Source organism: Suricata suricatta, chromosome 2 (genome assembly GCF_006229205.1).
Source record: "Suricata suricatta isolate VVHF042 chromosome 2, meerkat_22Aug2017_6uvM2_HiC, whole genome shotgun sequence".
In the NCBI taxonomy this organism is placed as follows: Eukaryota; Metazoa; Chordata; class Mammalia; order Carnivora; family Herpestidae; genus Suricata; species Suricata suricatta.
The window spans coordinates 74,704,015-74,731,844 of record NC_043701.1 but is presented as its reverse complement, the minus strand read 5'-3'; the positions used below and the strand labels follow the sequence as shown (position 1 = coordinate 74,731,844).

At 37.1% G+C, this 27,830-nt stretch overlaps 1 protein-coding gene and 1 non-coding gene across 2 annotated transcripts in view; one reads left to right on the top strand and one right to left on the bottom strand.

Annotated features, from left to right (window-relative positions):
- The window catches only part of ADAM22 (ADAM metallopeptidase domain 22), a 228,201-nt gene that overhangs the window by 176,028 nt on the left and 24,343 nt on the right, over positions 1 to 27,830 (bottom strand). The window contains 1 exon segment of the mRNA XM_029928462.1: positions 10,787 to 10,863. Coding sequence (XP_029784322.1) covers positions 10,787 to 10,863 — 77 coding nt within the window.
- Positions 4,932 to 5,038, top strand: LOC115286085. Its single transcript, XR_003905845.1, has one exon. It is a non-coding gene; the product is annotated as a U6 spliceosomal RNA (small nuclear RNA).

The following is a 27,830-nucleotide window of genomic DNA, read 5'->3' as shown; positions in this document are numbered from 1 at the left end:
ATTGAGCCTCCCAGGCTCCCTACCTCCTCCACCTTCTAACACCAGTGCCTTTCTCCCCAAATCCCCCAGCTTAACAACAGGCACCCACATATAATTCCTCCCAGCTACTGTTCATACAAGAGTAACAAGCCAGCTCTATGCAGATGACATCCTCTGGGATAAAATATACACCTTATATCTCACCCTAAAACACAGTCTTTACATAAAACAAAAATTGCTATTAAAGAAAAAGTGTCCAGTTACTCAAACTGAGGCTCATCTTGCAAAGATTTTACTCACCTAATATTTTAACAGCCATATCATAAACCTATATTTATATTAAATATGTCTGGGGAACCCAATTTGTTGCACCTGCAAAATTCCCTGTAGTCAGAGCAGATACCATAGCACTGCTAGATAATTTAATAGGGTTCAATAATTTGGCAATAAGGAGAAAAACTGCAGTGAGCTCTGATAATTTAATCTTTGATGTGCCTCCTAATCACCGTAAAAACTCCAAAGAGTTTCTATGCAATTATGCAAAAATATTTATTACAAGTTTCATTACTGCACATTAAAAATATTTACAATATCCAGCAAATTACATAAGTCTATAACACAGAAATATACAGAAATCATTTTAATTATAAAAATAGCATTTATATGATATTTTCCTTGAAAAACTAAGGTCATAAATAGTCTCAGTTATACTAAATAATTTTGTAATTATTCTATTTACAATTCAAATAATATGCTCATAAATGTGCTGAAATCTTGAGATGCCCCTATTAAAAAGAGAGGGTAATGCCGAAAGCAACTCAAGGTCATATTAAACAATCAGATTAAAGACAAATTTTGAGAAAGAGAGAGCGTGTACAAACAGGGGAGGGGCAAAAAGGGTGAGAAAAAATCCCAAGCAGGCTCCGCACTGTCAGCACAGAGCCCAAGGCCAATCCAGATCTCACAAACTGAACTGTGATACCGTGACCTGAGCGAACATCAAGAATGGTATGCTTAACAAAATGAGCCACCCAGGTGCCACCCTTTCTTTTTTAAAACAAGTTTATTAAATATACTGCAAGGGAGCAGCAGGCAGGACAGGGAGGAGAGGCTACCTGCCAAGGCTGTACTTTTAAAATCGAACCGGAAAGAGAAAACTTAGACCAGTAACAGGAAGCTGACGCCCCTCTGCTCAGCTCTGAACCATCCTTATAAAAGGACTGACTTGAGCCTTTGAACAGCTTTCTCCCCACCCATGAGTTTGGCCTTCTGAACCCTATAAAAGGCTCTCCAGCCTCTAGGGTCCTGTTTGCCTAGAATTCCTTCCAGATGCCCCTTCCAAAACAATTTCCCAGGTCTCAGCTTTAGTACTGGATCACTTTCTGGCTCTCGACCAGGCACATCCAATGCCCCCTACCCCACCCACCATTCTCCTTTGCTGTGGGCTTTGCAGCCAAAGTTTGTCCAACTAATAATCAAGGCCATTCAAGGCTAAGCCCAGGACATTTTCTGCCTAGTGTTAGAAGAAACAGTTTAAAATTACCATTTTTCAACTTAGAACCAAGGGCAGAAATGAAATACAATTCGGCTATGGTATAAGGAATGTAAGGTCTGTGTAAAGTGCAAATGGTAAAAGCTTATCCCTCAAAAAGTGTAAAAAGTTCAATATATATTTCAAAGGTAGAGTTTTAATATGAATCAAAGAGCATAAGATCATAACCATGGGAAGTATGGAACTCCTTCCAGACTTGCAATGGACACGGAACTGAGAACCTGAAAGCTTAGCAACTATTCATACCTGACATCACTCCTCCTGTAAAAAAGAACTTACAGAAAAACAGCCGTTAAAACACCAAACCCATTAAAAAACCAAAAGCCCACTTTGGATAACAGTTTAGCATTCTCAAAACAATTAAACATAAAATGAAATGAAAACTTAAATCCACACAAAGATTGCCATATGAACATTCACAGTAACATTATTCATAAATTGCCAAAAACTGCAAACAACCTACATGCCCCTCATCAGGTGAATGGATAGATGTAATCTATCTATAATATCGTATATCTATAAATAAAATAATACTCAGCAATAAAAAGGAATGTACTGTAGAGACATGTTATCAGGGATGGACTTCAAAATTATGTCAAATAAAGGAAGCCAGACAGAAGAATGCATATTGTGTGATTCCCTTTATATGAAATGTCCAGAAAAGGCAAATTTATAAAGACAAAAAGTAGATTAATGATTGCCTGGGGCTGGAGACAGGAATGAGGATTAAGTTTAAATAAAAATTAAGAATCTTAGTGGAGAATTGAAAAGTGTTTTAGGGGCACCTTAGTGGCTCAGTTGGTTAAGTGTCAGACTCAGTTCAGGCTGTGATCTCACAGTTCGCGGGTTTGAGCCCTGGGGGTTGGACTCTGTGTTGACTGAGCTGTGCTTGCTAGGGATTGTCTCTCTGCCCCTCCCCCACTTGCACACACGCTCTGTCTCTCCCTCTCAAAAATGAATAAATAAACTTAAAAAGAAAAGTGTTTTAAAACTGATTTATGTTGATAGATGCAGCACTCAGTAAAGTTAAATAATTAATTGAAGTGTGAACTGAATTGTACATATTTTGTTTGCACATTTACTTTGTTTTTTTTTTTAATTTTTAATAGTTTATTGTCAAATTGGTTTCCATATAACACCCAGTGCTTCTCCCCACAAGTGCCCCCCTCTATGACCATCACCTCCCTTCCCCCTCCCCCTCCCCCTTCAGTCCTCGGTTTAGTTGTTTTCAGTATTCAATAGTCTCTCATGATTTGTGTCCGTCTCTCTCCCCAACTCTCTTTCCCCCTTCCCCTCCTTATGGTCCTCTGTTAGGTTTCTCCTGTTAGACCTATGAGTGCAAACATATATATGAAAGGGATAAATTTTACAACATGTAAAAATGCCTCAATAAAATTGGTTTTAAAAACTACATTGCTTAATTTATGTGGGAAATGTGTTCCTAAAAGTTTGTATATTTGAGTTTATATCTGATAAGCATAAATAAAAGTAGCATGGAAACTGACAATATAAAAATAAGTATAGAAGAAACTTTAGAAGTTATTTCCTAAAATGCTTACATAACATATACTGATAAAACTGATGTGGACAATTCTGTGGGAAAATACAAACTCCCAAAGTTGGCCTAAAAACAAGTAGATAAATATATCAATACCCATCAAAAATTACTGTTTATTGGGGCACCTGGGTGCCTCAATGACCTGACTTTATCTCAGGTCATGATCTCATGGTTCCTGAGTTCCAGCCCTGTATTGGGCTCTCTGCTGTCAGCACAGAGCCCACTTAGGGTTCTCTGTCTCCCTCTCTCTCTGACCCTCCCCTACTTGCACACTGCACGAGTACTCTCTCTCTCAAAAATAAACATTAAAAAAATTAATGTTCATCAAAGATTTATCTTTTTAAAAGTTTGCTGGGCTAGTCAAAATAAAGGTAAGGACTTTTAAACACAAAAAGATACGTATGTTACTCTTATAGTCCCCAAGATAATGTTTCAAGAAAATTTTTATAAGTAAAAAACTAATTTTATAACAGCTTTTTTAACTCTGATACAATCTCATTCATTATTGCTGATGGAAAAATTCTAATAATATAACAGCATATCTATTTTAGTGGTTAGTAATAGGGTATCTAAAGAGACTGGATCTTAAAAATTCTAAATTAAAAACTGTCTTAAAATCAGTTGTAACTTTCTAAAATAAAAACTGGAATTTGCAGCTGGGCAACCCTCCCTTTTTGGAGAAGCAGATTCCCCAGGAAATCCGTGGAATTCTGAGAACTTGAACCAACAGAAAAAAGCATTACACTCTCCTCAAGGTGTTAATTGCAGATCTTGCCACATGTTCGCTGTTTGTCTTCCTTCCCTGTTCCTGAAAACTGTCTATCCTTGTCTAAGTACTGGATAGGGGAAAATTAGGAGCCAGATCGAATGCAGGAGAACTGTTCAATCCTAATTTATTCCTCACTTCATGCAGGAGGAAATACTGTGACAAAAAAAAAAAACCCACTTGGTGTTCTAGGCTGTAGTCATCACACATGGAACACATGGAATATTGTTTAGAGTTGAACAGGCCACACTGTCAAGCGATGGTAGTTAAATCAGATCATCATCTGAGATTAGGGGTCCAATTTTACTTTCTGAGAATGGATGTCCCCAATGCTTTCACACTGAAACAGAAGTAAGGTGCCCTGGACCAGAGAAAGAAAGAACTTGTCCTTCTCTCTACCTATCTCTAAGTAGAGGCTATAGCTATGCCCCCTCTCCCCACTGTGGTGGCAATGACTCCACTAGAAGGCTTGTGGGTTCTTGGAGTGACCACTCCTGCCAGATGCTAGCAGTCTTCACTGGTGGAAGGCAGCTGGGCCCAGCAAAGCAGCTGTTATGAGAGTCACTGCAGGGGATCTATCAGAGGCAGGAATAGAGAGGCAAGGTGAAAGACAACAATAAATCTCCTAAATGGTTGAGGAACATACTTGGAGATAGTGGTTAACTTATAGCAGAAAAGCCAGTAGAGGCTTATGCCATAGTAATTTAGATAAAAACAGGAGGTGTAATTCCATTCTGTAGTCACAATTATAAAGGCCAGCAACACATGGGCTGCAATGATGAATTATGCAACATGATAAAGTTGTCAAATAAGAAAATCAATATGTTCACTCAAATTGACTATAAAGGGACTCAATAAAATCTAATACTCATTCCCTTAAAAAAGTTATTAAACAAGATATAGGATATTGCTTTAAGATAGTAAAGACTAACTCTCAAAAATCAATAATCAATACTCTACTTAACAGTGAATACAAAAGATATTCCCATTCCCAAAAGAACCAAGACAAAAATGCTATCATCACCAAATAATAGAGTTCAGGAACTTCTAGAAAAATCATTAAGATGGGCAATAGTGTGCTCGCTTCGGCAGCACATATACTAAAATTGGAACAATACAGAGAAGACTAGCATTGCCCCTGCACAAGGATGACATGCAAATTCGTGAAGTGTTCCATATTTTTATATATACAATGGAGCACTACATGGCAATGAGAAAGAATGAAATCTGGCCATTTGTAGGAAAGTGGATGGACCTCGTGGTGTCATGCTAAGCGAAATAAGTCAGGCAGAGAAGGACAGATACCATATGTTTGTACTCATAGGTCTAACAGGAAAACAGGAGAAGCCTAATGGAGGACCAGGGGGAGGGGAAGAGGGAAAGAGATTTGGGGAGAGAGAGGGACGCAAAACTTGAGAGACTATTGAATACTGAAAACAAACTGAGGGTTGAAGAGGAAGGAGGAGAGGGGGGAAAAGAAGTGGTGGTGATGGAGGAGGGCACTTGTGGGGAAGAGCATTGGGTGCTGTATGGAAACCAATTTGACAATAAACTATTAAAAAAAAAGATGGGCAATAGTAATATGAAATATCATTTTAGAAAAAAAATATTTCATAATTCTCTAGTCATGTTATTGTCAAACGAGAAAACCCAAGAGAAACAAAGGAAAACCACTAGCAATATTAAAGAAATAAAAGGTATAACACAAATCAGTGACTTTCCTATGTATCATTAATAACTACATTATAAAACATAGAATGATATCCACAGTAGCAACAAAAACCACAATTCCCATGAAAAGGTCTACATGAAATGTGCAGAACCTATAAAAACCAAAGTACTAAATTTTACTCAGAGACAAAATAGATGCTTAAATTAAAACATACACACACACAATGGCATTGGATGGAAAGAATAAGTACCTATAAAAACATGTACTTTTTCCAAGTTAAAATATAGGTTTAATGGCAGTTCCATTAAAATTCCAAACGGAGAGTGACAAAGTTAGTATAAATTTCCATATTAAAAAGCAAAAATATCTAAGAAATTTTACAAAAGAAAACTAATAATGAGAGACTTTTCTATGCCAGATAGTAAAACATTTATAAAGCTACAACAAATAGTATGGGGATACCAGGTCAAATAATCAATGAATAGATCTTCAGAAGAGATTGCTTTGGGAAGACATTAAAATATACAATAACTAAATATGATAAAGGATCATAAGTTAGTGGAGAAAGGAGTAAATAATGCAAGATACAGTGTGGGAAAATCAGGAGCCTCTGTTTGCCTGTCATCTAAAGTCTTTTCTGTCACTGTGAGGCCCTACATAATCTGGGTCCTGCTAGCTTTCCAGCCTCATTTATTTTAAGTTTGTTTTTGTTTATTTTGAGAGATAGATAGAAAGCAAAAGGGGGAAGAGCAAAGAGAAAAAGAGACAGAATCCTGAGCAGGCTCCATGCTGTCAGCAGAGAGCTCGATGTGGGGATTGAACTAGATGAACTAGCCAAAACCAAGAGTCAGATGCTTAACTGACTAAGCCACACAGGAGCCCCAAGCACCCATCACTTATTTTTATCCACACTGTACATAGAACGTGGTTAAGGAAATGAGACTTCCAGATCTAACTTCCTATTGGTTTCATACCCTGTTTTTTTGTCCATTGGGATTTCTACTTTCCCTGCAACTTCAAGAGTGCTAGTGGAAAGCAATCAAGAGGTGATTAATTGGCAAATGATCAGAAGGTGACTAATTGGTAAATGAGAGAAGACAAAACTGGACTTGCCCATTTAAGCAGAATTTGGATGTTCCTTGCCTGACCTTGCTCCTGCTTCTCCCCCCCTCACCCCCATCTAGACACCACCTCCCACTCGGCATGGGCAACCCCATCTGCTGACAGCTCCCCACCTCCCTCCTGTCACATAGGGACATGTGGTATAAAAATCTTCAGTTTTAGAAAATATTTTTATTGTTATCAGAATTTTAAAAAGGAGAGAATATGTAAAATATAGTCAAAACTCCGGAACAGGATCATCTAAAATCTATGAGATGTACCACAGAATTGCCTTCCAAAAACAGGCTATAAAAGATGTTTTCTTCCTAATTATATGTTTCATATCCTAAAACAACTAACCACATCCATGTGGAGTATATGCTTCTTTGTGGGCTGTGTGGGGATGGGTATGTCAGTGTGTACGGGTGCAGGGGTGGGTGTGTCTACACATGTGTGATTTGCTTTGTCAGGATACATGTTGTAAAGGATTACGGAAAAGAAATTTTTTCAATATCTGTGCATTGCTTTGGTCAGTTTAATCATCCACTTTTTGAAGAACGGGAGAGAGATTTATAGGAAAAGACCTGGCTTGAATTAATTGCTCCAATAACACATATATAAAAATATTATATATTATTATATATATAGTGTATGTATTGTGTATATATATTCATCAGCATATATATATATACACACATATATATAATATAAAATATCTTCATTGAGTCATCTTCTTTCTCAGAAATGTTTCACCATAAAGTATAAAACCAGTCACTGATCTCTGGAAAGGTCCAATGTGGCCTCGGGACCAGTTTGACCAAGCTAGACTGTATGTTTGTTTGTTTTTTTTGATCTGTCCTAAAGAGTGAAATTTCACAATTGTGTGACTCCATGAAAGAACTAAAAATCACTCGACAAAACAGAAACTGGCTGTGCTTTTCATTTTTAACCATATTCCATATTCTATATCTGCTTTTTGTGGAAATTACAACCCAAAGGTTGAATTCTTGTATAATTTGTTTTTAGATAATTTTGTTTACTGAACAGTCAGAAGGAATATTATGTAATGATACTTCTCCTTCCATTCCAATCTAAAAACATGTATTACTGGATCTAATCTGAAACCATGAATTAAAAACATTCTTCATAAAAATTAAAAAAAGAAACTTTGTATAAAATCATCCTGGCTTTTATAGCATAAAGAAATCAGCTAGTGCGACCTATATGTAATACAGATCCCAGGCAAGGGAAAAAAAGACTTCACATACTCCTCAGCCCAGGAATCTCCACTTATGTAATTATTTTATACTTTGTACTTCTTGCCATTTTAAATTTCCATTGTAATAAGAGGGAAAATGCCCAATGGAGATTCTTGCCAGTATCTCAAAGAAATTCTGCTTCACCTTTAGGATTCCAGAGTATTCATTCTCTGATAAGTATGGCCATATGTGTTTCTCCTTTAGGAACAGAATGTTTTGGGGCTGAGATTTCTCCAAAGGAAGTGAGGTAGTTTAGGGCAGAATGGACAGAAAAAAATATCCTTTCTTTGAGAAGTGAAAACCAAAGCTTTACGAATGTCACGACCCAGAAAGGAAGGCTGGGCTATCCCCAGGAAAAGTGATGTAAAGGAGGGGTAGGAGGAAATTTCCATGTTTATGTGAACTCCCTCAATGTCCGCTATTAAATTCTTCTTATGTTAAAAAAATTAGATAAAATTTAAAAATAAAGAAGGGATAGAAAAGAGTCATTGAAATAGAAATGTAGGAATATGACTTTCCAAATCACAACTATATATAGATACTCAGCTTTTGGAAGCTGGCCCCAAACACTTAATCTCTGTATCTTTTTTTGCTGCTTGCCTTCTCCCCAATTGATAGTCTCCATCTTTTATGTGGTCTTCCCTGTGTCCAGGCGAGTTCCAAGAAATTCTGTGTCTGGCTTCTAAGTCTATATGGCTTCCCAGCCTGGAATTCAGCTCCTAGTCTGTGCTAAGGATATACCAAGGAAGGAAAGAAAATCTCTGCCCTCAAGGTATTTATATTCTAGTGGGAAGAAAAAGACGATAAACAAAATAAGTAATTAAAATACAGAATATTAATTCACCATATGACTATGCTAGTGTAGCTGAACTTTTTGAACTTTTTGCAAAAATGGCGATATCATATGAGTCAACCTATATATTAAATGGTGATGAATATTATTTTTTAAAAAACAAAGCAGGGGAGGAGGTGCCTGGGTGGCTCAGTCACTTAAGCTGCTAACTTCAGCTCAGGTCATAATCTCATGGTCCATGAGTTTGAGGCCCGTGTCGGGCTCTGTCCTGAGAGCTCAGAGCCTGAAGCCTGCTTTGAATTCTGTGTCTCCCTCTCTCTGTGCTCCTCCTCTACTTGTACTCTGTCATTCTCTCTCTCAAAAATTAAAATTAAAATTAAACAAATAAATAAAATAAGGTAAAATAAAAATGAAGCAGGGGAGAATAGGTAGCAGGCTCGATAAAAGAGTAAGGGCAGAGAGGGTTACAATTTTAAATGGGGCAATCCATTTCCAAGTGGTACAATTATGTGAGACTGTTTTTGCTACTTCATCATTATTCTTCTAAGGAGCATGCATTCCTCTAAGCTTTTTTAACTTTAGTATATGAAAGTTGCTGAAAAAATGCAGTAAGTCACTTAAAATGTAAATTTTAGAGTATTTACATCAAGCAGGAATATAAGATACAAATCATAATAATACATTCTTAGGCTCTAGGAAATTAGGTTGATACCTGGTATATAAAGTGTGGTATAAAGCATTTAATTATATATGTTCTAAGCCGCTAATTTTAAAAGCAAGCAATAAACTGTATTTTAACGAGCCTAGTAGATATATAGTTCATGTTACATTTTTTAAAATTTATGTTACAATTTAAAATGTACATGATCAAAGAACAAACTACTCCCATTAATGGATTACCCAAATAGTCCATGTAACACAATGCTTTTCAGTATTTGTGACCTTTAAAAATGTGGGGAAAGGGGAGAAAAACTTGCAGGAGAGCCTAATTAACAGCCTAATTAGCCTAATTAGACAGCCTAATAAAAAAATAAACTATGGGCTCTTGGATGGCTTAGTCAGTTAAGCATCCGACTCTTGGTTTAAGCTTAGATCATAATCTCCCAGTTTTTTGGGACTCAGGCTCTAAGCTAACAGTATGGAACCTGCTTAGAATTCTCTCTCCCGCTCTCTCTGCCTCTCCCCTGCTCGTTTTCTCTCTCTCTCTCTCTCTCTCTCTCTCTCTCTCTGTCCCCCCCCCAAAAAAAAACTAATACACGGCTTAAACATTAATATAACACAAATGATATCAGCAAAACTTTGTAATAAATTCCATAAAAATGAGGATACTAGTAAGACTAGTTATTAAAGTAATCCATTGGACATGGCCTGGAATCTAGAAGGAAGACATCAATTCTTCTCCTGAATACTGACTGACCCAGCTCAATAATCTAACAAATTTGTGCCCATTCTGTGCCTATTCCCCAAAAGAAATCTAAACCAGCAATGTTCAACAGAACCTTTTGCAGTGATGGAAATATTCTGCCTTGTCCAATAAAGTAACCACTGGCCACAGATGGCTACTTAACACTTTCAATGTGGCTAATAAAACAAAAACAGAATTTCCAAAATTATATCATATTTACAAAATAACAGCAGTAACTCTACATCTCACAGAAATGGACTCTCAAATCAAAACATCTAATGCCACAATTAGGAGTCACACATCAGGCAGCCAGTCCTCTGAATCCCTGAGCAAGAAAAGTAACTCTTTTCTGCTGTTCTTAAGGAAGAGGTTTTAATATCCAAAATATTATTTTCACCATTTACTGCCATTCATATCAACTTAGGCCACTTGTACTCTTATGCAAAATATTGGAGTAAGTTCTGCCCTGCACTTTACCTTCTTAAATTCTGTTACAGCCGTTCAATTTTAAATAGATATCCATTTCCTGTCATTTGTCAGACTTTATAACTTACAGTCAATAAAACAGTTTTAAAGGCAGTATTTAACTGATCTAGGAAGATGAAGTAAAATATAGTAAGAAAACAAAACTTTAAAAAAAGTTATAAAAGTGGTCTGAGTGTATATCTGACAAAAGCGAGTGCAACCTAACAAAGACTTACTGGTTTAGCACGACATCGAGAATAAAGGATGTTCCAAAGGCATCAACCTGGAAGCTTGCCTGGTCAACATGAGTCAACTGCAATATCAAAGAGATAAAAGGTAATTTATTATTCAGCTGTAGCAATCGGAAAATAAGCATTTCTTATGATGATTCAAAAAGGTTTTTAAAACACCATAAAATAGAAAAACCAGTTCAACGCAGACATTACATGAAAATAAGAGTAAAATCTGGACCTTCTTAGAACCCAAACATTCACCAATCTAAAGTAAAGTACCACCTAGCCCAAGAAGGCAAGCGCCCTACCTTTCTGGTTTATCTCAAGTGGCTAAACATTTCATTTTCTTTTTTTTTTAATTTTTTTTAAATTTTTTTTAATAAACATTTCATTTTCTAAGAAGACTGCACTTTATTCATTTTATTCTATATTAAATGACTGGTTCCTTTAATATTAAACTTTGTATGTTAAAAAAGAGATGGGGGTGCCTGAGTAGTTCAGACGGTTAGGTATCTGATTTCAGCTCAGGTCATGATCTGACTGGTTCATTCTAGCTGCACATTGGGCTCTCCTGATAGTGCAGAGCCTTCTTTGGATCCTGTCTTCCCCTCTCTCTGCACCCATGTGTGCTCTCTCTCCCCCTCTCTTTCTCTTTCTCTGTCAAAAATAAGTAAACATTCAAAAAAAGATAGGGAAAGTATGTTCAAGAGTAAAATAATACAGTAAATATGAGCTATTTATAAGTAAGATATCTAAATCTCTTAAAAACCTTTTTCATCCTAAATGAAATCCACACTTTAAAAATAATATGTCAGTTCTAATTTACCAAAAGTAATGTGGGAGAGGTTTCCACATCTTCCTAAGAGTAAAACTGAACCTCTGCTATCTATTGCAAATCCCACCTAAGAAAATTAGTTTGGAAAAAAAAAAGTCACTATTTTCTATGCTTTTCTAGAAACTCCCAGAGAAAAATCACAAGGGACTCTAAACTAACAAAAAAACAAAAAATGTAATGTTACCAATAACACTAATATTAACATATTGAATAATCATGTGCATTAACTAAAGGAATCAAAACTATTCCACTTGATTCCTCAAATATTAACTGTAGCTATAACTACGAATTATTTTAATTTTTTATGTTTCTCTAGTATCCAAAACTTCTAAAATAAACATGTAGAATTCCAACAGAATAAAACAAACACTATTTTATAGATAAAAACCATCTGAGCAACTGTATTTATGTGTTACATGAGGCAGATGGTGTTACTGTTCTCAGAGAATGAGCACATCTTAAAAAAAGAAACATCCTAGGATTTTGTGGGGCATAAAGGGCACCTCAATCATCCCAGGGATTTTCACACATAGTAAACGTATGGTATTAGGTGGAAGGAGAAAGCTTAATTGATAATAATAAAGCTTTGTAGAAAGAAACAATAATCCTTCTATTTTAAAGTATTGGAAAGAAGTGGAGGCAGGACATTCCAGTTAGTTAGTTGCTAACACATTGCAATCCCCATGAAACCCCAATAATGAACAACTATTTGAATACCTCTCAGTATCATTACCTGATTACCATTCCTTTTTAACTCTTGGCTCTTCCCAATTAACACCCAGGCTATCATCAAACTCTGGATTTTTTTTCTTCTTATAATTCTTTTTTTTTTTTTTTACATTTCTTTATTTATGAAAGACAACTCAAGCTGGGGGCGGGGTGGTCAGAGAGAGAGGGAGACACAGAATGCAAAATAGGCTCCAGGTTCTGAGCTAGCTGTCAGCACTGAGCTCGATGCGGGGCTTGAACCCACGAACTGTGAGATCATCACCTGAGCCAAAGCTAGACACTTAACCGACTGAGCCAGCCAGGCGTCCCTCTTATAATTCTTGAAGCTACACCTTACTCTTCATTTCCATATCTGGAATATGGAATAGTCCATAGATCATATTCTCCCTGATCTAAAATTGATTTTTGGTAAGTTCCAGATTTTCTACTATATCAGATACAAACTTTCACTCCTCAGATATCAACATCCTCCACAATCTCTTCCCCTCCTCCCAGCCCAATGTCGTACAAGTCCCAAAGGACCTACTCATACTCTATTCATGCTCAATTCTCTCTTTTACTCTTTAATTCAACAAGCTGTGTGCATTCCAACTTTTTTGTGTATGTCTTTCATTCATAACTTCTGTGAAGTGCCTTTAAGAACAAAACCCTTGGATAGTGAGTGACCATCACCAAGGCCATTCCCAGAAATGGCCCTATCCGTCTTTCAAGATGTAGATCAAACTCCTTGCCTCAATCCCTTAGGGCTGTCATAACAAAGTACCACAGATGAGGTAGCTTAAACAACAAAAATTTACTTTCTCATAGTTCTGGAGGCTGGAACTACAAGATCAAGGTGTAGGCAGATTTGGTTTCTCTTGAGTCCTCTCTCCTTGGCTTTTCACTGTGTCCTCACATGGCCTTTTCTCTACATGTGTGCAGGCCTCTCTCTTCTTTTATTTATTTGAGAAAGAGAGAGAGAACCTCAAACAGGCTCAATGCTCAGCATGATGCAGGGCTCCATCCCACAATCCTGGAGTCATGACCTGAGCTGAAATCAAGATTTGGATGCTCAACCAGCTGAGCCACCCAAGTGCCCCGCTTTCTCTCTTCTTATAAAGATATGCATCATACTGTATTTAGGGCCCATCCAAAATTACCTCATTTAACCTTAATTACTTCTTTAAAGGTCTCATCTCCAAATGTAGTCATACCAAGGGCAAGAGCTTCAACATATGAATTTTGGAGGAAACACAGTTAGCCTAAACCCTCTTCTTCTATGAAATCTTCCCAACCCTTCCAAACCTCCTTCTCCCCTCCTCCTCAATACTATTCAGTTTGGTATGAAAGCCTCACTACTGATCAGCATCAGGTACTCAGTAAGTATTTCCTGACTAGCTCACTTGAGGGTTTGAGTCACCCGGATACAAAAATGAACAACAATTTAACGGCTATAAATTACCTGCATAGAAAAGTACTCCCTCCATCAAGGTTGTTCTTAATGCTATGTCAGTGGATAATGTCTTTCCTTTTGTCTAAAAGCTTTTAGAGTTTCTTGAAGTGCTAACAACCATGTTTTGGAACAGCCTGAGGAAAGTTCTGCTTGCCAGAATTGATGTCTCAATTAAAACCCACTTCCCTCCCTGCTTTCTTGGCATTTACTGTGGCAAACAGGGAAGAGGCCCCATGTTATTCATCATAGTATCATGATTCAGTGTAGGCATCAAGAAAATACTACCATTCTTTTTTAGCAAGATACTTACTCTTTGTATTATTTTATCTAGTTCCTATGTTTTGTTTTTCCTGCAGCTTCAGTAAATGTCTGGTACCCTATTTTATTGATCTAATACATGTCCCAAAGAGAAACACATTACTTAAATTCAAAAGAAAATCTACTGACAGCATGCTTAATTACTATTATTAAAATTAAGCATACTTAATTACTAGTATTAAAAATGCATTTTTAATACTAATAGGAACAAGAAGATATTACTATTGTTGTAATGTAAGGCAGGCTTCCTTAGACTGTATACAGGTTGATTCATTCAACAAACATTTTCTCAGAATCTACCAAGTGTTGGGAACTATTTTGATTTGGTAGACAATGAAGAAAACTGACCATGTTTCTCTGTTATTGGAGCTTATTTTCAAATGAAAGGAGACAGATAGTGACAAATAAAATGATAGAAAATAAAAAATAAAATTGGAAGATAAATACACTATTCCCAGCTTTAATACAACAAGGTGAACAGGTGACCAGGATAGATGGGGTTCTAAGTGGTCCTGGAAGCCTCTCTGAGGAGGTGGCACCTGGGGGACACACAAGTGACTAAAAGAAATCTGCAGCAGATAGAAAAATGGCTTTGAAGATGCCAAACTCTAGGCCCCAGAACTGATGAAAACACTACCCTACATAGCAAAAGGGAGCTTGCATACACGCTTAATTTAAGATCTTGAGATGGAGAGAGTACCCTGGATTATCCAGGTGGGCCCAATCTAATCACAAGGGTCCATAAAAAACCAGATTAGAAGGGTCAGAGTCAGAGAAGGAGATGTGATCATGGAAATAGAGATCAGAATAAGGTGAGGCAAAAGCCATGTGCCAATGAATACTGGAAGCCTCTAAAAACTGGAAAAAGCAAGGATCAATTCTCCCCTAGTGCCTCCAGAAGGAACATAGTCCTGCCAACCCCTGCATCTTCCATTTGTAAGACCCATTTCAGGCTTCTCATCTCCAGAACTTCAAGAAAATTAATTTTTGTTGTTTCTTGACATTAAGTTTGTGGTAATGTATTACAGCAGCAATGGGAAACCAATACAGCATCTCTTGCAATGTGCCTGAACATTTAGAAAAGTGGTTCCAATAAAGAACCATTAAAACCATTGATTTCACCAATGGTTCAATGTCACTCTCCTCCATGGCACTGACCATGGCACTGACATCTGTACCCATGAAGGTGTAAGGATCAAACTCCAAACATAGGACTTTCCCAACTTAACCCAACTTGCAGTGGTGATCACTACAGTAAATGTTCGCATGGTTTCCTTGCATTCTGTATGGCCTTCTATCATTCAGGAACCCCTGTATGACTTAAAAACCACACCAAAGAGAAGAAACATGTTTATGTCTTTAAGTTATCTTGGAAAAATAATAAATTAAGTAGAATTACACTGACTTCATGCTATATTAGCAATGCAGCTTCTCAGCCAACACCATCAAAGTGAGCCAAAATGGGTCTCAGAAAATTAATCTTAGACCCTGCCTTTTTAGTTTAAAGGAAAAGGAAATGTTTGACAAGAGAGAACCTGTATAATACCAGGATTTTCGTGGGTTTTTTTTTCGGGAGGTGATTAGGTAATGCCTAACATACATTGCCAAAAAAAATTTCTAATATTTATTAACTTTAATTTGAATGTTAAAAGGTAGTAATGGCTCTCAGAGATATTTTTTAAGTTTATTTATTAATTTTGAGAGAGAGAAAGATTGCCCGGGAGCAAGAGAGGGGCAGAGACAGAGGGAGATGAGAGAATCCCATACAGGCTCCACACTGTCCGCGCAGTCCCCAATGTGGGGCTCAAACCCAAGAGCCACAAGACTATGACCCGGCCGAAATCAAGAGTCAGACACTCAACCGACTGGCCCACCCAGGTGCTCCTGGCTCTCAGGGATATTTTTAAGATATAATGTTGCAGAAACACATTCTTTCAATTTACTACATAAGAATGATTTGTGATCTTAAAAAACTTAATCCAACACTTCAGTATCATAGAATAATATGGAGAAAACCCTTAAGCTCACATAATACAACATTTTTATTTTACAAATAAGGAAACTGAGGCCAGCATGGCCAAATGTCATTTGCAATGCCACACTACTCAGCAGCAGAAGCCTTTCCCATAATGCTTCATCCTGGCCTTCATTCTGCAGCTTGGAGGTGCTCACAGGTTTCACTGGGTTCATATGAGTAACTACTATAAAAGGAGCATTTTTAAAGCCATTAAAATGCTCTAATGAGCATGTTTTGTGTATATGGGAAGAAAACTTAAATGATGAAAAGCAGTGTTTAGAACTTTTTCATCAGAAAAGTCAATAAAGTTACCACATCTGACTTAGAGTACATGTCCTGAGGCCAATCTGATTACCACCTAAGAAATTAAGCATTAGTTTACAGTAAGTATCTCTTAAGGGAAAAAAATTACATAGGTACGGTAAAGTGCGTGAGCATATGTGTGTGTTTTCAGGACTGAGAGAAGTAGTGAGGCAGACATTTGTAGAAGCTGTGAAACAAAAGATTAAGGGAAAACAGGCAAAAATATAAAATACCTATCCAGATGGCAAGAAAACTTCATAAATCAATAAAATTACATAAGGCTAATTTTAATTTCAAATTTCAAAAAATGAATCACAGAATTTTAGGACCAGAAGAACCTGATATAAATTTCCAGATTGAGGCCGATTTATTATTCATGGGTAAGAGCTGAAATTTAAATATGAAGTTAACATAACCCCATGCTCCTGTGCATTTTGCCTCATGGCAGCCTTTTTCTCCTGACATTTCCTGGAGCCAATAACCAGGGCCAACCTACATAACCCAAAGATCAAATAAATACGAATGAACTTTTCAAGACTGCTTTATTCATAACCCTTTTTTACAGCTAAACTAACACTAAAACTTTCATGGTAGAATTGGAACTCTGACACAAAGAGAAAGACAAGGTAGTCTGGGTTTTTAATTAAGCCTAACTTGAATAATGAATCAATGAATACCAATGGTGGGATAGGAGTATTCCCAAGAAATGGCATTGTGTAGTACGATAACTGTGAAAATAATGAACATTATTAAAAATAAGTCTTTAATGCATGTAACAGTTTTAACTTTCCTTCATCCTAAATACTTCCTTGCCATTTGATTGCTTCAACTGAGTTTAAAAAAAAAAAAAGCAAGTATAATTCCTGGCATCTATACACCATGAGCTCAGTAAAAAACAAAATACCAATAATCACTTGCATATATTATCCCTTTCTTCCTACAACAAAAAAGGCCAACTGAAAAATCACCACAATCTCACTGTAATTACTCCATTGTCTTGCATGGAATTTGGATAAAAGAGTCAAAAAGACACATCTATTAGCGTTAAGATTCTTCATTCTACAATTTGTTGTGGCCACGTGAACAAGATAGTTTTCCCGGGGCTAGTTAATTAAGATATGGAAACAGTTTTATGAAGTAGAATTCTATGCAGAGCTATATGGATGAATCTAAAGTGTAGCCAATTCCCATGGTCTTGCCCTCCAGATGAACTTGCTCTCCAACTCAAATGCCTGTCTTGCACTGACTTAATTTGACATGAAAATTTTTACAATCAATGTAAACATGTTCAGTTGATGTGACATACCCTTCTTTTGGGATGGATGGCCCAAGGATGATATGATGCCACAGAAATCTCTGCACCTACTAGAGAACCTCTAGGTGAAGCTGTATATAACACACACACACACACACACACACACACACACACACGCACGCACACGCACACACACACGCACACACTTTACAAACAAGGCTTTCTTTAGATGAGTTCTTGAGAAGCATTCTCCAAATTTACCTTGCTGAAGTTTCCAGTTCTGGTGGCAGTGAACACCCTAAAGTCTGTGATTCCCTGGTAGCCAAGGGCCCTTCTCTCCAGTGGCCCCTCTGATCTGACAAGCTGGAAGCGCAGAGACTATGCTGACACAGACACACCAGCTCAATTTTCCCATCTCCATTCAGGAAGTCAGGCAGCCTCATTACCTATTTATGCTCCAGCTATCTTCTGGTACATCAGTCTCTCCATCATTTTGGTCATTAACTGCCCATTACTAAGCCTTCATTTAAGGCCTGAACAAGAAACGCTTACTTGTATAATTCTGAAGCCAAAGCAGACCTGTAAGAGTTTAGTAGCCTGAGAACAATACAATATGTAGTCATATTGAGCTGTAATTAAATCTGAGTGTAAGAAACCCCAACATTTGGATGCAACAACGTCAGCAGACAAAATGATCAGACAAAAGATGAATCAGCCTTGAAACACTGATACTCTTCCTGAATGCAAAGGGCTTGGGAGAAAGAGAACCAGAGCCTCCAGGCCCCACCAGTGACTTGACATTTAAGAGTGGAGTTATGAAAACTTTCTATACTTCATCTTGCTTCTCCCCAAATGTGAACTAAAAGGGGTATTAAGTATAGAATGCTGTGAGAAAAATGCTCTAAAATTTTTGTTTATGGTGAAAGAGTACATAAAAGCTGGTTAGAATAATCTGACTACTGAAAGCTAAATAAAAGACAGGTAAAAAGAGCAGAGGAGGGAAAATGAGTAGGTAGTTAAGTTATTACATTATCAAATGAATAGCTAGTCAGTTCAGCTCTAAATCAGATCATTTGAAAAGCAGACCTCGAAAGAAGGGTTGTGTCTGCCAGCTGGGTCACACTCTCTCCTGGAGGCAACATCGGAAATAGGCCAAGTCCAAAGAATAAACTTAAGAATGGCGAGCTCTTCACATCAAGATTCACTTCACTCAGTTATGGTATGTCAATGGACTTTTGTTTGCTTGCTTGCTTAATTTCATCTTCTTTGCAAAGACACTAGAGATGTCTGAGAGTTATGTCTCATTTCCACTGAAAGGCCAGCTCCAAGTGTCCAAACAAAGAACCAGAAGTAACACTGAACAAAATCCCATGATGAATAGCTAGCACATAAGAATCCCATAGCATTTTCTTTGGGAAACAAATTCACATGGGATAAAAAGGGTTTGTCTCTCCAAGAACTAAAGACTGAAACTACACATAAGGCTAGAGGGTTTTCTGCTCACATGTAAACATAAAAATATAAACTTACACATGTATACTAAACTTTAAAAGGACCAGATTCCTCATTTGCTAACATATCTCAACTGTCCAAAAATTTTCCAAGAATATAGTGAAAAAATAATCAAGTAACATATCACAAGAACAAAGCTCCTGCTTAAAAAAAAATGGGCAGTAAGTCCCTAACGACAAAGATATTATTACAAAGATGTTTTTTCACCTGTAACTTAACAGCCACTCACCAAAGGCTTACTTTATATAGGCACCAAATGAGAGAATTCCAGAGACAAGAATTCCTGCAAAAATATTTCATGTTTTTGTTGTTTCTCAAATAGCTAGAATAAAGATGAGTATGAAGAACACACAAGTTGGGGCCCTGGGTGGCTCAGTTGGTTAAGCGGCCGACTTCAGCTCAGGTCATGATCTCATAGTTTGTGGGTTCAAGCCCCGTGTCAGGCTGTGCTGACAGCTCAGAGCCTGCAACCTGCTTTAGATTCTGTGTCTCCCTCTTTCTCTGATCCTCCCCCACTTATACTCTGTGTGTCTCTATCTCAAAAATAAGTAAATGTTAAAAAAAAAAGAACACACTAGTTATCTTACCACAACTATGAAGGAAAGCAAGAAATGCAAATGTGTGAGAGAGAAAGAGAGAAAACATTACCAGCTATCTCTGAGGAAATCATGTCTCAAGACCATGGAAACTTTCAATGCATGCATATGTTAGAACAAAGCCGGAGTCTGCTATAGAGATTCAGTATGATATATGAATCTGCCCCCCACTCCAATTCTTAAACTGAAGGGCTTCCACATACTACCAGCTGGTATCTCCAAGCTGCTTTGAAGGATAACTCCATGCCCTTAAGTTAAAGGAAAATAGAAAGAATCCATCCATGATGTATATTTGAGAGAAAACACAAATACCCAATAAGAAAATTGTTGTTATGTGCACTGCATTACATGTATCTGGCCTGTAATCTTTCTAGGATGCTCACTTCGAAAGCATCTAAATCTAAATAAATAAGTACAATGTTTCAGACATTATTACTAGGAAAAATCAAAGGGGTAGCAAAGTAATAAAATTATTCTGCTGGATAAGGGTAATGAAAGAAACTCTAGAAATTACGTTTTTTTAAGATTTTATTTTTAAGTAATTTCCAAACTCAACACAGGGCTTGAACTCACAACCCTGAGATCAAGAGTTGCACACTTGATCTTGAGTTGCATATCTGACTGAGCCAGCCAGGTGCCCCTACTTACTTTTACTTACACTTCTATTATTTACTGGAGCCAGTCATTATCAGCCCTGGCAATAAATAGGTCATTCTTGTCACCTAATCCTTAGCGCTAAACACTTCCCCTAGGAAAGTGAAATGCCTTTTAAAAATACATTGACTGTAAATAATCTCTGAAAGTAGGAAATTCTAAAAGATACTGTTATTAAGAAAGACAGAAAAGCTCAACAAATCAAGTCACATTACCCATTGTACATCCAATAAGGCTTGCATGTACATGTTTCTGAGCATGCGTGTATATGTTATGGCAGGGAAAGTTTGTAACCAAGTGTAACCTATAAAATAATCACTACCTGATATAAGCAAGCTCTATACGGTGATGAATATGACTCTGAAAAGCCCAAAATAGAAGGAATAACTGTTCTCCTAAAAAAAAGGGAGACAGAACACAGGTCATCAATAAAAAGTCTTCTACGTTAGGACAAGTTAAGTGTCTAATGATACAAAGTCAGAATCAAATGGAGAGTATCCCTTAGCCCTGAAATATATCTTCACATAAGGAAAAAAACATACATGCAAACAACATAATATTGGAGATTTCTAATTATTTCTATGACTTTTTATCTAAATAGGAAAAGAAAGAAAATCCTTAGCCTCAGCACTGTTTTCTTCACTGGCGTACACTCAGCTCTTGCTAGAGACAACTTCAGGTCAAAGACACGACAGAATTTGACTATCTCTATGTAAGAAGCAGAAAGATAAACCAAGAGAGTCACAAGCAGTCATGGCCTCATTAGGGTGGGCTGGTGGAGCTTGGGAGCCACCAGCTAGAGTAGAGCCATTTTTTTCTTCCCTCTGTTTAAACTCTTGGCCTTTACCCAGGAGCACACACTGGGCTGTTTATAACGTTCTGTAAATGATGTAGGTCACTATGCCGCTGATGTGTTTTGATATAAAGTTGAACAAACTCTCTAGCTGTTGCCTCTACTGGGGGCAAATTAGAGCATAATAAGGGCTTCATGCATCTGACATGCTGGGTTAAGGAAAGGATTCCTACAAGACATCTTAATTCTCTTTTACAAAGGAAAAAGCCTGGGCACAATCCTTCTGTCCATTTTATAATTTTTTACTCGTTGTTGCTCTGAAACAAATGAATATTTTGAAGTAATATGGATTTCACTTTTCTTTTTTTTTATTTTTTCCATTTTTATTTATTTTTCAGAGACAGAGCACAAGCAGAGAAGGGGCTAAAAGAGAGGAGGACACAGAACCTGAAGCAGGCTCCAGGCTCTGAGCCGTCAGCACAGAGCCCAGTGCAAGGCTCAAACTCACAAACTGTGAGATCATGACTGAGTCAAGTCTGACGCTTAGCAGACTGAGCCACCCACATGCCCGGATTTCACTTTTCAATTAATTTATTAAATGATACCATAGGGGAATTTATTCACTTCCTGAGAAGTGGGTCTGAACTATGTCCACTAAGTTTCTGGAAAGCTGCCTCCTGGTAAGGACTCCTGATTGAAATGTTCCCCAGATCGGCATCCTTAGCAAACTGCCACCAATCCATCCTCTTTGTCCTTCTCTGGTCTTCCATCATCCACTCTACCACCACGTTCTGAACCCTTTCCACGTACACAGGACTCCATAAGAACCAGAGAAGAGTCTGAGGAAGACACAGTCTCCATCCACAGATATTAACTATCTGCAAAGACATGTGACTACTATATAAGAAAATAACATAATCCAGCACCAAAGTGTTTCATCCTCAAAAGTTTCCCTGTTTTAAAACTGTGAGCAGTTTCTTATGAAAAGCTGCAGAGGGTATTGGCTAAGACTCTAGATTCTAGAGCCAAATTTCCTGTTTCAAATTCCACCCCGACCCCTTCCCTAAGTTAATGATCTTGGGTAAGTTATTTAAACTTTCTGTGCCTCAATTTCTCCACTGAGTAAGTGCTAACAACAGTACCAACCTCACAATTGCTGGGAAGACTGAGTACATGTAAGGTGCACAGAACACTTCAGCTCCATGAGTGCTATTTATGATTGTACCACATGAGCAGAAGGAGTGTGAATATGTGTAAACAGAATTATGTATTACAACAGGACTCAGAATTGTTCTTGCTCACCCTTTGTCACTTCCAGATTACAATTCCTTCATCCCTCTCTCTTGAGGTCCATGACTCACAGCTATGTCACCTTCCATTTTCATCTCTATTCCAAGTGCCTATGTATTCCCAACACTTACCACCTTGCTTGGCACAAAGTATGTGCTCATTTATGAGTTTAAAATAAACCTGATAATGGTTATCTGACAATAACATAAACATTATTTTGCAAATTGTTATTAGGCAAAAATGGGAAAGAGTTCTCAGGAGTATAACCATAATGAAGACTGCTTTCACTAGTCTAAAGTGTTTTATTGGCTTCTTTTAGTTCTCTAGTATTTACAAACACTTACCACTGTTTAAAACAGTATAACCCTCAGTAGCATGTGCTTTCCACTAATGGTCCTTAAAATTACTAATCTGCATTCCTGTGTCCAATTTATTCAACTAACATTTGTTCGTGAAGGTGGTAGTCATTTGGCTACATGACTTGAAATATGTGTTATCTATGGGACAGAGGGAGAAAGATGGAATTTTTATGAGTTTTAGGGGAAACTCAATGACTTATGTGATTCATTTCCCACCTGTTAGGAAACAAATATCCATACAAATCTATTAGGAAAAAAGGATTGTTGAGCCTATTTTATAAATTCTTGAAACAGTTCCTCAAACCCTACTTGTGGTCTGTTCCAATGCCGAATCATCTTGTTTTCCCTCATACATAGCTAACAAAATTCTAATGCAATTTAAGCCCATTTCCTCCATTTGTGAAATAGGATATGTTCAAAAATGGGGTGGAAGTATGCATCTCATCTCTTAGGCACAGTAGAAATCATGTGCCACTTTGTAAGCTTTATGGCAGGCTAGCACTAAAATCTACAAACCATACATAAAAAAATATCTGGCAAGAAAGTAAACCATAGTGATCCAGATACTAAACATAAAAGAGAAGTAATTTAACTACACAGAAGTAATACTGCCTTGCAAAGAAGAATCCAAATGCACTATATTGTGGGGAGATTGAAGGTGATAGATTACATTCAGAACCCTAAAGGGTTGTCTGGTCTTCTTTGGTGAGAAAATGCAATCCTTTGAGAACGCAAGATAAAACTGAAAATACTGCCAGAGACATGGATGATTCCAAATATTTATCCCAGTACAGTTTTCAATGAGACCTTTCAACACAAATCTTTGGAGTAACAGCCCCGTTACTCATACTTTACAGACACGCTCTGGTCTTGGGGTCATTGTACTGGCTGTTCTTTCATCCTGGAATGCTCTTCCTGATATATACGCCTGGCTCACTCCCCAGTTACTTCCAGTTTTTCCCAATGTAACCTACTCTGTGAGACATGGTGGACCACCCTATTAAAAATTACAACCTATGATATCCACACACCCCTGTATGCCCAATCTCTATTACCATGCTGTATTGTTTCTTTTTCCACAGTACTCACCACCATATAACTTATCATTGATTATGTTTTTATCTATCTACTACAATTCAAGTGTCTAAAAAAAAAACAATTTGGGTGTTTATTTTTTAATTCACTGATGTATTCAAAGGGTCCACAATAGTGCTTGCATGTAATAGGTCCTCAATAAATATTTGTGGAGTGAGTGTTAAAAATGTCAGTTCACAAATCAAATCACAAGAAATAATTTCCCCTCTCTCCCTCTCTCTCCCCTCTCTTACCCAGACACACACACACACACACACACACCAGTTGTTAAATCTCAATCTGAAAATTTTTTTAAATGAAAACTTTTAATTGCAAAGTTTGCAAGTTTAAACTTCGTAAGAAAAAGAACAAGAATCAAAACCTGTTAAATATTTGCAGTCTTCTCTGTTCCCTCATTATTCAAAGATAGGATGATGAAAAGAGAAATCAAGAATCTCTAGTTCTAGTGAAAACACACTGCAGAGAACAGGAGCTATAAAAAGGCATGATTAATAGCTCGAACATAACTAAAATACCCAACCGCACAAGGGCCAGAAGGTGCAAAGACAAATGTAGCTGTTTTTCTCATCAAGTGGAATATAAGGACTGAAACTGAGCCCCCAGCCCTGTGGAGACTGGATGGTCTGCAAAGGCTCTATACACAGACACACACACACACCCAGCAACTACCACCAGCAACAATATCTGCACTTGGAATTCTTTTCCTCCTGAACAGTCTCTGCAATGAGCATATGATACTAAAATGAAAGCATACGGACTTCTTCTAACCTAATTATTTGAGAAAGAGAATAAACACAATTAACTTTGAAAGAACAGATTTTGGAAAGATGTTGTTGAAAACTGTTGCAAATTCAGAAACACATGGTTGATTGATTAAGTGTTAAAATATTTATTAAATATGGAAATCCACTGCAAAAAAAAAAAAAAGGGAAGTTCTTCCACTGAGCTGAAGGCTATGTCTAATGTTGGGCCGAGTCATCTCAACAAGAAGCTCAGTGAAGGTATTTATGATCACAGCTTATTTACAATGGGATCCAAAACAATAGAATGATACAGAGTGAAGAGCCAGAACACAAAGGGAAAAACAGAGAATTGAGAATGACTAAAAGTTTTTTTTAAAGGCATCATATTTTTATTATTTTTTAAATTTAAATCCAAGTTAATTAACATATAACGTTATGATTTCAGGAATAGAATTTAGTAATTCATCACTCACATATACATCCAGTGCTCATCCAAACAAGTGCCCTTCTTAATGTCCCTCACCCCTTTAATCCTTCCTGCCACCCAACATCCCCCCAGCAACTCTCAGTTTGTTCTCAGTATTTAAGAGTTTCTTATGGTTTGTCTTCCTCTCTGTTTTTATTTTATTTTTGCTCCCATTCCCTTGTGTGTGTTTGTTTTGTATCTTAAATTACACATATAAAAATGACTAAAAGTTTTATTAAAAGCCACTGCTAGGAGTACCTCAGTAGCTCACTCATTTAAGACTATGACTCTTGATTTCAGCTGAGGTCATGATCTCACAGTTCACAGGTTTGAGCCCTGCATCAGGTTCTGTGCAGAGGGTGCAGAGCCTTCTTGGCATTCTCTCTCTCCCTCCTTCCCTCCACCCACCTCTCTCTCTCTCAAAATAAATACATAAATTAAAAAAAAAGCCACTGCTAACAGTGAATTTTCTATGCTAAAAGGGTTATTTTTATGATACATGAATCATATCCTAAGGAAGCTGTTACTGAAAACTATATAAAAAATTAGTATCATCATCATAAACACATTACAAATACAAAGTTTTCATGGAAAAAATGTTATTTGTTATAATCACTGCTACTTTCTATAAGATTTTGGGAGCTATTTCTTCTTCAATAGTCTGTTCCTTAAGCTTTTTACCTTCTGAAGCTCTTCAGATAAAATATATCTTTATAAAAGAAAATAAAACAAGCTGTTAAAAAGAATATCTCATTCTCTAATCCAGTTCAATGTATAGATTCCAATACTCAGCCTAGTTTAGGAACCAAGAACCCAACCTTTTATCCCACTGCCCTTCAGCTTCTTTGCATCCTGCTGTCCTTCCCTTTTCGCACTTCCTGGCTGGGAACAACCCTGTGGAAGGTAGAGACTACTGAGGTCTTGGCTGATGCAGAAAGGCCTCCTATCCCAAAGTAATTAAGATGCATTCAATTTTAAGAGAACAAATCCCACCTGATTTTTAACTAAAACTATGTGAGAAAAAGAAAAAAGAAACAAAATTATACACCAAAGGGCATACAGTCAGTGATACTGTAATTGCCTGGTATGGTGACAGACGGTAGCTACACTTGTGGTCAGCACAGCATAGCATATAAACTGGTGAAATCATGGGGCGCCTCAGTGGCTCAGTCAGTTGAGCATTAGAATCTTTATTTTCAGCTCAGGTCATGATCCCAGGATTGTAGGATTGAGCCCTGCATCAGACTACACCTTGAGTGTGAAGCCTGCTTAAGAATCTCTCCACTCCTCTCCTCACTGGCATATTCTCTCTCCCTCTCTCTCAAATAAAATAAATAAATAAATAAACCTGTGAAAGTGTTATGTTGTACACACCAGGAACTAATGTAACAATGTGTGTCAACTGTAACTTGCTTAAAGAAGAGAAACAGATTAACTTGTTTTGTAAAATTCCTGGAAACAATTCAACTACTCCAAAGCTGGAACCCACAATCAGCACCAGGGTCCAAACTGCTCTACCTTCCTGGAATATTTCATAGGAATCACAGCTTTTATGAAACAATCTTAGAAACCCAGTGATTTGAGTATGCAAGAAACTGGACACCAATTTCATACCAATAAATAATCAATATGGAAGGTAAAAAAAAAAAAAAGCTAACATTTATTGAGCTATTACTATATACCAAATGCTCAGCCACAAGCTTTATGTGTATTATTTCCTTTAATTCTCACAACAACATAAGAGCTGGGTACTATTCTTGCTCCAGTTCTATTGGTGTAAAAAGTTAAGTGTGTGCCAAGTTCACAAAATGAGCTAGTGGCAAAGGTAGGCATTGAGCACATGCAGCCTAATCCCAGGGCCTCCAACCCTTAATCACTATCCTATTATTTCAAAAAAAATCATATTAGGCACTTACTTCACTACAAATTAAGACTTTTTCTTTAAAAAAATAGTTGATTTTACAGTAGTCAAGTAATACACAAGGAATTATAAAGAAAATAATTGATATGCATAATATCAGAAAAACTATTCTCGCCACTGTTATTCAGCAGAGTATTGGAAGCCTTAGCTTCAGCAATCAGATAACACAAAGAAATAAAAGGCATCCAAATTGGCCAGGAGAAGGTCAAACTTTCACTCTTCACAAATAGCATGATACTCTATACAGAAAACCCAAAAGATTCCACAAAAAAAACTGCTAGAACTGATCCACGCATGCAGCAAAGTCGCAAGATATAAAATCAATGCACAGAAATCGATTGCATTCCTATACACTAACAATGAAGCAACAGAAAGAGAAATCAAGGGATTGATCCCATTTACAATTGCACCAAGAACCATAAAATACCTAGGAATAAACTTAACCAAAGATGCAAAATATCTATATACTGAAAACTATAGAAACCTTAAGAAAAAAATTGTCGAGGACACTAAAAAATGGAAAAATATCCCATTCTCCTGGATAGGAAGAAAATATATTGTTAACATGTCGGTACTACCCAAAGCAATCCACATATTCAATGCAATTACTAACAACATAACATCAGGATTCTTCGCAGAGCTAGAACAAACAATCCTAAAATTTGTATGGAACCAGAAAAGACCCCAAACTGCCAAAGCAACCTTGAAAAAGAAAACCAAAGCTGGAGG